The sequence below is a fragment of the Chiloscyllium punctatum genome, chromosome 15, assembly GCF_047496795.1.
Source record: "Chiloscyllium punctatum isolate Juve2018m chromosome 15, sChiPun1.3, whole genome shotgun sequence".
In the NCBI taxonomy this organism is placed as follows: Eukaryota; Metazoa; Chordata; class Chondrichthyes; order Orectolobiformes; family Hemiscylliidae; genus Chiloscyllium; species Chiloscyllium punctatum.
The window spans coordinates 86132281-86146958 of NC_092753.1; the positions used below are offsets into that span (position 1 = coordinate 86132281).

At 42.4% G+C, this 14678-nt stretch overlaps 1 protein-coding gene across 1 annotated transcript in view; it reads left to right on the forward strand.

Annotated features, from left to right (window-relative positions):
* LOC140485870 (uncharacterized) overlaps positions 1-6983 on the forward strand; it is a 73664-nt gene extending 66681 nt beyond the window's left edge. Inside the window, exons 16-17 of the mRNA XM_072584322.1 lie at positions 4338-4437; positions 6048-6983. Of these exons, the coding sequence (XP_072440423.1) occupies positions 4338-4437; positions 6048-6238 (291 nt within the window). The 3' untranslated portion in view covers positions 6239-6983. The remainder of the gene's footprint in view (positions 1-4337; positions 4438-6047) is intronic.
* Positions 6984-14678: the final 7695 nt, after the last annotated feature.

Genomic DNA, 14678 nt, shown 5'->3' on the forward strand with positions numbered 1-14678 from the left:
GTGGGGGAGGACTTTGGGGCCAGTGACCATAATTCTATTAGTTTTAAAATAGGGATGGAAAAGGATAGACCAGATTTAAAAGTTGAAGTTCTAAATTGGAGAAAGGCCAATTTTGATGGTATTAGGCAAGAACTTTCAAAAGCTGATTGGAGGCAGATGTTCGCAGGTAAAGGGACGGCTGGAAAATGGGAAGCCTTCAGAAATGAGATAACAAGAATCCAGAGAAAGTACATTCCTGTCAGGGTGAAAGAGAAGGCTGGTAGGTATAGGGAATGCTGCTTGACTAAAGAAATTGAGGGTTTGGTTAAGAAAAAGAAGGAAGCATATGCCAGGTATAGACAGGATAGATCAAGTGAATCCTTAGAAGAGTATAAAGAAAGTAGGAGTATACCTAAGAGGGAAATCAGGAGGGCAAAACGGGGACATGAGATAGCTTTGGCAAATAGAATTAAGGAGAATCTAAAGGGGTTTTACAAATATATTAAGGACAAAAGGGTAACTAGGGAGAGAATATAGCCCCTCAAAGATCAGCAAGGTGGCCGTTGTGTGGAGCCACAGAAAATGGGGGAGATACTAAATGAATATTTTGCATCAGTATTTACTGTGGAAAAGGATGTGGAAGACATAAACTGTAGGGAAATAGATGTTGACATCTTGCAAAATGTCCAGATTACTGAGGAGGAAGTGCTGGATGTCTTGAAACGGTTAAAGGTGGATAAATCCCCAGGACCTGATCAGGTGTACCCGAGAACTCTGTGGGAAGCTAGAGAAGTGATTGCTGGGCCTCTTGCTGAGATATTTGTATCATCGATAGTCACAGGTGAGGTGCCACTGGAGGTTGGCTAACGTGGTGCCACAGTTTCAGAAGGGCGGTAAAGACAAGCCAGGGAACTATAGACCGGTGAGCCTGACATCGGTGGTGGGCAAGTTGTTGGAGGGAATCCTGAGGGACAGGATGTACATGTATTTGGAAAGGCAAGGACTGATTAGGGATAGTCAACATGGCTTTGTGCGTGGGAAATCATGTCTCAGAAACTTGATTGAGTTTTTTGAAGAAGTAACAAAGAAGATTGATGAGGGCAGAACAGCAGAGTTGATCTATATGGACTTCAGTAAAGCGTTCAACAAGGTTCCCCATGGGAGACTGATTAGCAAGAATACTGGGAGAACTAGCCATTTGAATAAAGAACTGGCTCAAAGGTAGAAGACAGAGGGTGGTGGTGGAGGGTTGTTTTTCAGACTGGAGGCCTGTGACCAATGGAGTGCCACAAGGATCGGTGCTGGGCCCTCTACCTTTTGTCATTTACATAAATGATTTGGATGTGAGCATAAGAGGTACAGTTAGTAAGTTTGCAGATGACACTAAAATTGGAGATGTAGTGGACAGTGAAGAGGGTTACCTCAGATTACAACAGGATCTTGACCAGATGGGCCAATGGGCTTGAGAAGTGGCAGATGGAGTTTAATTCAGATAAATGTGAGGTGCTGCATTTTGGGAAAGCAAATCTTAGCAGGACTTAAGCACTTAATAGTAAGATCCTAGGGACTGTTGCTGAACAGAGACCTTGGAGTGCAGGTTCATAGATCCTTGAAAGTGGAGTCGCAAGCAGATAGGATAGTGAAGAAGGTGTTTGGTTTGCTTTCCTTTATTGGTCAGTGTATTGAGTACAGGAGTTGGGAGGTCATGTTGCAGGTCATGTACAGGACATTGGTTCAGCCACTGTTGGAATATTGCTTGCAATTCTGGTCTCCTTCCTATCGGAAAGATGTTGTGAAACTTGAAAGGGTTCAGAAAGGATTTACAAGGATGTTGCCAGGGTTGGAGGATCTGAGCTACAGGGAGAAGCTGAACAGGTTGGGGCTGTTTTCCCTGGAGGGTCAGAGGCTGAGGGGTGACCTTATAGAGGTGTACAAAATTATGAGGGACATGGATAGGATAAATAGACAAAGTCTTTTCCCTGGGGTCGGGGAGTCCAGAACTAGAGGGCATAGGTTTAAGGTGAGAGGGGAAAGATATAAAAGAGACCTAAGGGTCAACCTTTTCACGCAGAGGGTGGTACGTGCATGGAATGAGCTGCCAGAGGAAGTGGTAGAGGCTGGTACAATTGCAACATTTAAGAGGCATTTGGATGGGTATATGAATAGGAAGATTTTGGACAGATATGGGCTAGGGGCGATGGCAGGTGGGACTAGATTGGGTTGGGATATCTGGTCGGCATGGACGGGTTGGATCGAAGGGTCTGTTTCCATGCTGTACATCTCTATGACTCTATGTCCCTTCATTGATTGTACTCATTGAAATACCGAAGAATGAAAGTCAGAAGTGGGTACTGCAGATGCTGGAATTTAGAGTCAAGATTAGAGTGGTGCTGGAAAAGCACAGCAGATCAGACAGCATCCGAGGAGCAGGCAAACTGAAGTTTCGGGCAAAAGCCCTTCATCAGGAAACTTTTGCTCGAAACATCAATTTTCCTGCTCCTCAGATGCTGCCTGACCCATTGTGCTTTTCCAGCATCACTCTAATCTTGAATATAAGAACGAAAGGTGACTTTTTTGAAATATACAAGTTTCTTCTGAGAAAGGGCACTGTACGCGAAATGTTAACTCTGCTTTCTCTCTGTATATGCTGCCAGATCTACTGAGTTTTCCAAGCAATTTCTGCCTGTGATAGTGTGAGGGTATTCATGTTTTTTTAGGGAGTATTGAAAGGCAGCTTATTATCGAAGTGGAGAGAATCTTCAGAGTACTTCAGTGAAGAGGGATCTGGATTTTCTCACGCAGGAGTCACAGAAAACTAGTGAAAAGAAAAACCCAAAGAACTGTGGCTGCTGGAAATCAACAAAAAAAAAGAGCAGAAATAGATAAAGCTCAGCAGATCCGAATATAATTGTGAGAAAAGGTCACTAGACCTGAAAAGTTAACTTTGCTTTCTCTCCACAGCTGTTGTCAGACCGGCTGAGTTTTTCCATCAATTTCTATTTTTGTTTTTGTTACAGAAAACTAGTATGCAAGTACAGCAGGTGAAAAAGGAAGGCAATTAGAATTTTGAGATTTATTGCTAAAGGACTGGAGTATAAAAGTAAATATGCATTGCTACAGCTGTACAAGACATTAGTGAGGCTGTACCTGGAGAATTACATGCAATCTTTGGCCCCTGATTTGAGGAGGGATGTAGTTACATTGGAGGAATTCAGAAGAGGTACACTAAATTGATTCCAGAGATGAGAAGCCTGTCTTATGAAGAGAGTTTGAGTGATGTAGACTCATACAGTCTGGCGTCTAGAAGAGTGAGAGAAGATCTAGCGGAGGTAAAAAAGATGCTAAAGGGAATTGGAAAACTAAATGTAGAAGGGATGTTTCCTTATGTGAGGCAATCCAGAATCAGAATCCCTGCAGTGTGGAAACAGGCCCTTTGACCCAACAAGTCCACACTTACCTCTGAAGAGTAACCCACCCAGACCCATTCCCCTATCCTATATTTGGCCCTGACCTACACATCCCTACGGGCAATTTAACATAGCTAATTGACCCAACCCATACATCTTTGGACTGTGGAAGGAAACCAGAGCACACCCGCACAGACATAAGGAGAATGTGCAAATTTCACACAGACAGTCACCCAAAGCTGGGATCAAACCCAGGTCCCTAGAACTGTGAGGCAGCAGTGCTATCCACTGAGCTACCATGCCAACCCTATAGTTGTAGGATATAGGCTTAGGATAAGGGGTACCAGATTTAAAATGGAGATGAGGAGAAATTAAGACTGAAATTGCTGAAATCTCAGCAGGTCTAGCAGCATTTGTGGAGAGAAATCAGAGTTAATGTTTCAGTTCCAGTCACCCTTCTTCTGAATAGAAGGATGAATTAGTTCTCTCAAACGGTCATGCATCTGTGGAATTCATTACCACAGAATGTGTCAGATGCTGGGACATTGAGGAAGCTTAAGTATGATATAGCTTTTTAACGAGTGATGGGTTAGAGTGTTAGGGAGAGCAGGCAAGGAAGTCGAGTTGACGGTGAGATGACATCAGCCATGATTGTATTAAATGGCGGAGCAGATTCGAAGATTTGAATTGCCAACTCCTGCTGATTGTCCTAATGGGAACCAGGTTATTTAGAAACTCTGTTTCCTAGTTCCTTTCTCTCCTGCAAGGGTAAACATCCTTTCAGCATCAAGCCCCTTCCGATACAGATTGACTTACCATTTCCAGAATTTTCTGTTCAAATGTTAATACGTAATGAAACAATTCACTGATTCCAATGTAGCCCACACAAGTGATCAATCTAAAATGGAAGCCTATTACTTTGGATCACAGGATATTCTTTCATTTTAACAGCCGGGAAAGAGAAATAGAGGAATTTCAGAGACTTTCAAGGAAAACTCCATTGAGATTGGGCCAATCACCATCTTGAAAAACATGAAGAAAGATAAAAAAGGTAAGGCCTCTGCTCTAGTCATAGTTTATTAAATTGACTAATTAGATCAGAGGTTCCAGGCTTGTTGAGTGTATAAATATGCCATTCAAAGAGGTATGTGGTCACAAAACCATAAACCCCAGTCTTTGCTGAGTTGCATAAACTTACCCAACCCCCTTACAGTTTATAGAATGATGCACTTGGCCTTTGAATGACATGTTTGGAGAAGAAACGCCATTCATTGTTCCCTCTGCTTCTCATCACTGGGCAGTGCAGATGTGTGGTTATCCATTGAAGACCACATCAGGATTAACCTTAAGGCATTAACGATTAACACATTACACAGTCTGAAATGTTAAAAGCACTTCTATAGATCTGTACCCTGGCAACAACCAGGAACAGTGAGAAAAAAATTGAAACAGGGAAAATAATTTATTTTGTTTATTTCTTATTTATTCCTGCATTGTAATTCAAAACCACATACCCCTTGCCTTAATAGTGATGCCATATTGAATTAAGTCAGAGGGAGATGAATAAGATGGGAAAGACTTGGATTTACACAGCACCTTTAATAACCTCAGTGTGCATCAAATTGCCTTACAGTTTATTGTCAGTCGTTGTGATGATATAAATCAACCCAGTATACAAGACCAACTTCTTAATCCCAGTATCATGGTGTCAGGCTCCATACTGGGGTGATGTTTTGGGACTCTTGTGTTGCAGTGGTAGTGTCCATACCTCTGAGCTAGAAGTCCCACATTCAGGTCCCAACAGCTCAAGAGATATTTCTGAACAGGTTAATTAAAGATATCTATAAGAAAACCTCATTTAGCTGGCCTCAAAATGTCATGTCATTCAGAGATTGAGGAAAATAAATAAGGAACCAAAATTGTGAGGGGCATCTTTAAAGAGTCAGTAGGGGAAAGAACATTTCCAGTGGTTAGTACCTCCAGACTGATTTGATTAGATTTAATTTGATTTATTATTGTACCTAAATACAGCAACGTGTTTTGCTTTACGTGCAGTACGGGCAGATCATACTAAACAAAGATAATAGGGTGACTGAACAGAGCAAACAATACTAAGTTACAGCTACAAAGAAGGTGCACAAAAAGCAAGATCAGCATTAGATTTGATACTTGAGAGACCGATTCAGAAGTAGATTTAAGAGAATATTGTTAGCAACTTTTAACAGACTTAGAATTGAGGTTACAAGTGCAGAATGATTGTAAGAAATGTGAGAATAAGATCTGCTGGAGAGAACTCACAAAGAGTCACCCTGTGTCGGTGCATGCTTGAGTCACAAAACGCCACATACTGAAGACTATTGTCAAAACTATTAAAGGCTAGAAGAAGATTCTTGTTAACCCATAAGTTTACCGGGAGTTCAAATGACTTACGAGAATCTATAAGGGTGGCAGAACCTAACAGTTCTTCAGAGGTAAGTGGACAAATACTTGAAAGCAGAAAGATAAGGCCATGGAGAAGATAGGGCCATGTGGCTCATGGAATTGGGAAATATAGGATAAACAGGCTCCCTTGACAGGTTATGTGTTCAGGACTGAGTGTGAGGTATCCCTGTCATGTGACCACATGTCTACATATAAAATGTTTTCTGTATTTTGTACCAGAGCCAAGCATTCTGACAGTGATTCTCATAACGGTGGGGACAATACTGCTGGTAATTCTTCTCCTCGGTATCCTGCGGTATGTGTATCGATACATCTCTGGCTCCAGTTTCTCAATCAAGTCATCAAAGAATATTTTCAAGAGACAGTCATCGGTGAACCCTGTTACTTTGAAGTCTTGGAAACATGTGTAGCACCAACTGAGCACTGGAAACAAGCATAAACTGGTCCAAATGGCAATGAAACCAAAAAGAAAGAAATCATGAACTTACCTTCATGTAATAAGTGCAATACTACGGATGCTGGAAATCTGAAATAAAAACAAAAACTGCTGGAACTCTCAGAAGTCAGGCAGTATCACTGGGAAGAGAAATGGGTGCTAGGTCAATATTACATTTCCTCAGGACTGGAGAAAGTGGGAATATTGAAAGGTAGCAGGAATAGGATTGCTAAACCACATGGAATTATGGTGAAATGGTGTCAATCTTCCAGTGGCCAAAGAAACCATTGTGGGATATGGTGAATGCTATTTCGGTTGTCAAGAGAGCAGGCACACAGACTGGACTATGTAATTAAGTATATTCAAGGCTGAGTTGGACAGGTTTTCAATCAGTAAGATGGTCAAGAGTTATGAAGAAAAGGTAGGACAATGGAGTTGAGATGAACAGCTCAGCCATGATCTGATTGGCTGACGGGCTGAATGGCCTATTTCTGCTTCTGTGTCTTATGGCCTAATGCAGGCAGCTGACTCTGCACGTAAACAATGAAGACTTTCAGATACTTATACTCTGATGAGACAAGGGCACATCACGTTGGGGGAAGAGCAACATTGGAGCCGGTGGCTCTGCTTGTTTACAGCAGTTGCAGTCCAGGACTTCCCAATGATCCAGGGAACAGCTGCAGCCAGGAGCTTACAGGTCAGGGATCCTGAATTACCCAGAAGAGCCCAAAGCTTTTGGTGGGTTAGGGTGGTGTGGGGAGGAGGTTGAGGGGGAGTGGGGAGTGGGGAGGGGGTGGTACAGAGGCTCCAGCAGTAACTTCTTGAGACGGGGAGATATTTTGGAACTGTTGTTGATGACTGTGCAAACTCAAAGCACCTGGATGTGACATTGGGTGAGGGTAGGATAATCCGATTTCCACTTCAATTCAACAGCTAATGCTGTGATTGCAAACAAAAGTCAGACTTAATTTTCAAACAAGAGAGCTTTGGGTTGGATCTTCCTTTGCTAAAATGGCAAAACAGTTGTTCTTTCCCCCCCCAAGTTGTTTCTATTTTTCCAGTGACTTCAGGCTACAGTCTGGGCACTTGTAACCTGACTGCAAATGGAGGGGTTTCTTTTTAAAGTAAAGGAAATGCTGACTCCAGTAGGTTTTTAATCTTGCAGGAGAAAGGGGAAAATATTAGGTGTTAGTACGCTTTGTCTCTTTGCTTACAGTAATTTGAAGAAGTTTGAATTAAATAACTTCACTGTGGTCAAATTACCAACTTTCTGAAGTTGCTGCCTTACTTGTTATTGGTCCCCAACATTTCAAACTAGGGCCCCTGACGTGTTTGCTGTCAATTTTCACTTCCAGTGACTTCTTCCAGAATATGTCTCACCAGCTTTGGCAAGTCTGAGAGGGGAGGGTGGGAAGTGACTGTGAGGGGAAAGTCTGTGACAGGATTATGGGAGAGGTTAAATCTCAAAAGAGTCAATGGTGTAAGAGCTGAGGAATTGGTGGTGGAACAAATGAAGAAACAAAAGATGTGTGCATGTCAGAATGTGGAAGAGCTGTTGTTTAAAGGAATAAACAAGTGGAAAATGTGAGCAAGACTGCGAATTGCAACAGTAAGGCCAGTTCTAGTCACCACAAAAAGGATGTCAATGTTTTGAAGCAGAGAAGATCTTGAGACCATTATTTATTCCCCATTCCTAATTGCCCTAAGGAAATTGATAGCGATCTGCTTACTTGAGCTGCTACAGTCCTTGCATACATCTACAGTGTTGGCCAATTCTCTTTTGCACATCTCTAATTGCAGTAGAGAACTTGGTGGTAAGCTGCCTTTGTAGTCCATTGCAATCCATTTGCACAGTTAAACCCTCTGGGGGTGGCACGCTACCTCAGTGGTTAGCGCTGCTGCCTCATAGCATCAGGGACCCAGGTTTGATTTCACCCTCGGGTGACTGTCTGTGTGGAGTTTGCACATTCTCACTGTGTCTGTGTGGGTTTCCTCTGGGTGCTCCAGTTTCCCTCCCACATTCCAAAGATGTGCAGGTTAGGTGTATTGACCATGCTAAATTATCCATTGTGTTCAGGGATGTGCAGGTTAGGTGTATTGGCCATGCTAAATTGCCCATAGTGTTCAGGGATGTGTAGACTAGGTGGATTGGCCATGCTAAATTGCCCATAGTGTCCAGTGATGTGCAGGTTAGGTGTATTGGCCATGCTACATTGCCCATTGTGTTCAGGTATGTGTAGGTTAGGTCAGGGGAACTGTACAGTAATTGGGTAGGTGAATGGATGGGATACTCTTTGGAGAGTCGGTGTGGACTTGTTGGGCTAAATGGCCTGTTTTCATACGGTATGGATTCTATGATTCTATGAAATTCCCAGTGCTGTTCAGAAAGGAATTTGATCCAATGACAGTGAAGGTGCAGCCATATTGGTCCAAATCAGGATGGGTCACCAGTTTGGATCCAGGAATGTTAGATTTCAGTTGTGTGTGAGTTTGAGAGGTTTTGCTTTTGCAACAAAGCAAATTGACTAATGAGTTGATGGAATTGTACAAGATTATGATAGGTTTACATAAGGCAGAAAACTCTTCCCAATATTCAATGGTGTAAGGACCAATGGACACTAATTTCAGATCTTGGGAAAGAGAGGCGGAGGGGATGTGAAGAAGAGTTTTGTTGATACAGGGTGGAGTAATTACCTGGAGCACATCGCACTCAAGGATGGGAATGCGGTAATGATCAATGATTTTGAAAGGAAATCATGTGAAAATGTGAAGGCAGTAAGTTGCAGGATCGCAGAGACTGAGCAGGGCAGGGGGATTAACTAATTGCTCTGTGGGGTGCTGGCATGGCTGGACTGACTGGTTGTTTTCTGTGTTGAAAATGACTCTTAAAAAAGTGAATAAACTGCACGCAGAGGTTACAGGCTGAAATTGTTGAACTTAGTGTTGACTCTGGAAGGCTGTCCCTTGACTTTATACTGAGCTTCATTGGGACTTTATGCTGACCCAGAGGGTGGGGGAACAGGGTCTGGAACTGAGTGCCTTGAGCAAATGGTAAAGGCACAGACCCCTCCCCACATTTAAAAAGTGTTTAGATGTGCAAGTGAATTGTTGTACCCAATTAGGCCAAGAGCTAAAACCAGGGACCAGGCAGGATGACTGCTTGACAGCTGGTCAAATATGAAGATCTTAGTGTCAGGCCAAGGTTGAAGTTGCTTTAGTGCAACGCTGAAAATCGACTCTCCCCTCGGTTTTACAGAAGCTGTTTGCCCCATTGAAAGCTTCCATTATTTTCTGTTTTTGTGCGGTTTACTGTCTTTCATGTCTTCAAGGTGTTCCCAATGAAGTACTGCATGCATTTATGCAAAAGTCATGTTTTTGGGACCAAACGTTTGGGCTGAAATGGAAGGGGTCATCTTTTCCTGTTATCAGGTGAAAATCCATACTGGGTCTTTGGAACTGCAGAATTACTGACAATAACTGACACTGGCTGCTGGCCATGGTCCTGATTTCAGCAGGAATCAGATACACTGGGGCAGAGGTGGGGAACTTTTTCATGTTGGAAGGCTGCATTATGTTAGTAGTAATCTAATTAGTCTAAGAAACTTCAACTATATATTCTTCAAAATTCACATTATTTTGTAAAAATCTAACTACTATGTACTAACTAAAAAAAATGAAAATAAAATGTTAATTCTAAAGTTAACTAACCTTTTAATTACTTTTTTGTGACTGCTTTTTGTAGAAAAGCATTTGAATATTTGGTTGCAGCATGGAGGTCTGCAGTTTTAGCTGATCCTCTAGATGGGTACCCATCATTTGTGACCTTAAGGGCGTCTTGATTTGGTTAAGTAGGAGAATGTAGATTCGCAGCAATAAGTGGGGATTATTTCGTTGAATTTTCTTTTACTCTCTGGTATTTTAAATACATTAATTTTAAGATTAAAATAAAAATAATTAAAGGATGAAAAAATATATTAATAAAAAAAAAGATTTGTTCTGCAAAATTTGGATTCATTCAAATGGTCAAGAAGGCCGCATGCGGCCTTAGGGTCGCAGGTTCCCCAACCCTGCCCTGGGCTATCTGCTCAGAGATTTGAAAGACTTTTCAAAAAGACTCACTAGAGAGTTCCCGTCAATCTCACTCCCAAAAGTAATGCAAGGTTGATTAAGAACAAATGATTCTGGGGACAAAATCTGCATGTCAACTTACGTGAGATCAACTCTTGCATTGAATTAGTCTTTATTGTCATGTGTTCGTGAATGAGTGCAGTGAAAAGTTTGTAATCTTAGGCACAGGGTCCCCAGGTACAGAAATACTTAAGTACATGTTACAGACTTGAAAGACTCATAAATAAAAGTTCAGCATAAGAATAAAGATGTTTTATTTTTAAAAAGTACTCAAATTTCACCAAGTCTGTGCCAACACTGAATCTTCAGACGGCCCAGGACAAGTCACGAGACCATGCTGGGCTGCAAACCTCAAGGCCCCCTTCTGGTCCTGCTCTGGGACTTACTCCCAAGTCCCCCATGCTGGTCTCCACACTGGGACTTACCTGCCCACCCCACCCCACCCCACCTACTGACCTCTACTCTGGGACTCCCCTCCCTTCCTCTGCACCTGCCGCCCACCACATCACCACCATTGGCCTGCACTCTGGGAATAGAACATAGAACATAGAACATAGAACAATACAGCACAGAACAGGCCCTTCGGCCCACGATGTTGTGCCGAACTTCTAACCTAGATTAAGCACCCATCCATGTACCTATCCAAATGCCGCTTAATGGCACCATCCCTCTACCCCTACCTACTAGCCTCTGTTTCAGGACTTGCCTCTGGGACTTGCTGCCCCCACACTGACCTGGCCTAAGACTTGAGTACTGGAGTACATCGAGTAGCAGACTCGATGGGCTGAATGGCCTAACTGCTGCTCCCATGTCTTACAGTCTTATAGAAGTGTGGTCACATTTTTAAATGGAGTGAACATGGTCGCCAATTTTGACATTGGAGGTTCTCACATAGAGCAAGAATAGTAAACAAACAAATGATTTGTTATATTGTTGTTGAATGAGGGAATAAGGTTGTGTAGGGTGTTATGGAGAGCTCTGTTATAATTTTCAGGCAATACAAATGTTATAAACATTTTATGAGAGAAAATAATTTACAAACGAGAGGAACCGTATTGTTGAAGAGGAGAGTGTGAAATGGACTGGTAAGCTAGAAGAGATACTTGTTAGGAAGGAAGATGTGTTGGGCATTTTGAACAACTTGAGGATAGACAAGTCCCCCGGGCCTGACGGGATATATCCTAGGATTATGTGGGAAGCAAGAGAGGAAATTGCAGAACCGTTGGCAATGATCTTTTCGTCTTCACTGTCAACGGGGGTGGTACCAGGGGACTGGAGAGTGGCGAATGTTGTGCCCCTATTCAAAAAAGGGAATAGGGATAACCCCGGGAATTACAGGCCAGTTAGTTTTACTTCGGTGGTAGGCAAAGTAATGGAAAGGGTATTGAGGGATAGGATTTATGAATATCTGGAAAGACACTGCTTGATTAGGGACAGCCAGCATGGATTTGTGAAGGGTAGGTCTTGCCTTACAAGTCGTATTGAATTCTTTGAGGAGGTGACCAAGCATGTGGATGAGGGTAGAGCAGTGGATGCAGTGTACATGGATTTTAGTAAGGCATTTGATAAGGTTCCCCATGGTAAGCTTATGCGGAAAGTCAGGAGGCATGGGATAGAGGGAAATTTGGCCAGTTGGATAGAGAACTGGCTAACTGGTCAAAGTCAGAGAGTGGTGGTAGATGGTAAATATTCAGCCTGGAGCCCAGTTACAAGTGGAGTTCCGCAGGGATCAGTTCTGGGTCCTCTGCTGTTTGTAATTTTTATTAATGACTTGGAAGAGGGAGTCGAAGGGTGGGTCAGTAAATTTGCAGAGGATACGAAGATTGATGGAGTTGTGGATAGTGAGGAGGGCTGTTGTCGGCTGCAAAGGGACTTAGATATGATGCAGAGCTGGGCTGAGGAGTGGCAGATGGAGTTCAAACCTGTCAAGTGTGAGGTTGTCCATTTTGGAAGAGCAAATAAGAATGCGGAATACAGGGTTAACGGTAGGGTTCTTAGTAAGGTGGAGGAGCAGAGGGATCTTGGGGTCTATGTTCATAGATCTTTGAAAGTTGCCACTCAGGTGGATAGAGCTTGTAAGAAGGCCTATGGTATATTAGCTTTCATTAGCAGAGGGATTGAATTCAAGAGTCGTGAAGTGATGTTGCAGCTGTACAGGACTTTGGTTAGGCCACATTTGGAATACTGTGTGCAGTTCTGGTCGCCTCACTTTAGGAAAGATGTGGAAGCTTTGGAGAGGGTGCAGAGAAGATTTACCAGGATGTTGCCTGGAATGGAGAATAGGTCGTATGAGGATAGGTTGAGAGTGCTCGGCCTTTTCTCATTGGAACGGCGAAGGATGAGGGGTGACTTGATAGAGGTTTATAAGATGATCAGAGGAATAGACAGAGTAGACAGTCAGAAATGTTTTCCCCGGGTACAACAGAGTGTTACAAGGGACATAAATTTAAGGTGAAGGGTGGAAGGTATAGGGGAGATGTCAGGGGTAGGTTCTTTACCCAGAGAGTGGTGGGGGCATGGAATGCGCTGCCTGTGGGAGTGGCAGAGTCAGAATCATTGGTGACCTTTAAGCGGCAATTGGATAGGTACATGGATGGGTGCTTAAGCTAGGACAAATGTTCAGCACAACATTGTGAGCCGAAGGGCCTGTTCTGTGCTGTATTGTTCTATGTTCTATGTTCTAAAATATTGATTCCATGAATTACAAATTCAAGAATAAACATAAAATTTGAATGTGAAATTTTCTTGACAAACTTTATTTAAAGATGGTTTACACTGATGCTGAGGCATACAGGTTGAAGTGCAAATCAATAGAAGGAAATGAATGACTACTTTGACCTTAAAGTCTTTGTTTATTTTCTTATGACATTCTGACACTTCCCTTAGTTCCAGCAAGACATCATATAAAAAAAAACATATGTCGCATGACACCAGTTTATAGTCCAAAATGTTTATTTGAAATCACAAGCTTTTGGAGTGCTGCTCCTTCATCAACAGGCGAAGGAAAAACACCATCACCTCCACATCAGAAAAAGAAAGTTGTTTTTATTTTATGCTTTTCTTAGCTTTCCAGAATGTCCCAAAGCACTGTACAGCTAATGAAATACATTTTCAGCTGCAGCAAATGTTACAATTGGGGCAGTCACTTTAGATTTTTCTAACTTGAAGGGTTATGGCCAATGTATATTAGGGTCTCTTGGTGCCCACTACTAATAGAACATAGAACAATACAGCGCAGTACAGGCCCTTTGGCCCTCGATGTTGCGCCGATCCAAGCCCACCTAACTTACACTAGCCCACTATCCTCCATATGCCTATCCAATGCCCGTTTAAATGCCCATAAAGAGGGAGAGTCCACCACTGCTACTGGCAGGGCATTCCATGAACTCACGACTCGCTGAGTGAAGAACCTACCCCTAACATCTGTCCTATACCTACCACCCCTTAATTTAAAGCTATGCCCCCTCGTAATAGCTGACTCCATGTAGACCTTGAAATACTGGAGAGCTTACAAAAGGCCAAATGTTTCGTTCTCAACTGTAGAGGCTTTTCTGAAAGTTGTCTATTTTTCAAAGTAGCTAAATGAATAGAAAATTTTGAGACCATAGGGAAATCATGATTTTGGAAGTTTGGGGGTATACCGTCGGTAATTGCTGAAATTTAAATAGGGCACTGATGGCTGTGGTAAAGGTTGGAAAGGCTGGAACATTTTTCATTAGAGCGTAGGAAGTTGAAAGGTGAACTTATAGACGTTTATAAAATAATGAGAGGTATAGATAGAGTTAATAGTAGTTGTCTTTTCCCTAGAATGGGGGATTTTAAGATGAGGGGGCACATTTTTAAGTTGTGAGGAGAGAGATTTAAAAAAAACATGAGAAACAAATTTTTTGCGTAGAGGGTGGTTCACATATGGAATGAAGTTCCCTGGGGAGTGGTGATTGGGGGTGCAATTACAATGTTTAAAAGACATTTGGGTAAGTACATGATTCAAAAAGGATTGGAGGGATATGGGCCAGGAATAGGCAGATGGCACTAGTATAGTTTAGGGTTATGTTCAGCATGGACTGGTTGGACCGAAAAGTCTGTCTCCGTGCTATACGACTCTATGACTCTAAGGGAGCAATGACTCTGGATAGTCAAGAAACTTTTCCTCAATATTGATAAAAATAATTGACCAATGGAGGTTCTGAGCATTTTATGTTAAATAGATAGTTCATTCTTCTTCAAATTAAGGAGGTAAACCAATAAAAATATTGTTCAGTGAAGCAAGCCAGTCATTGATACCG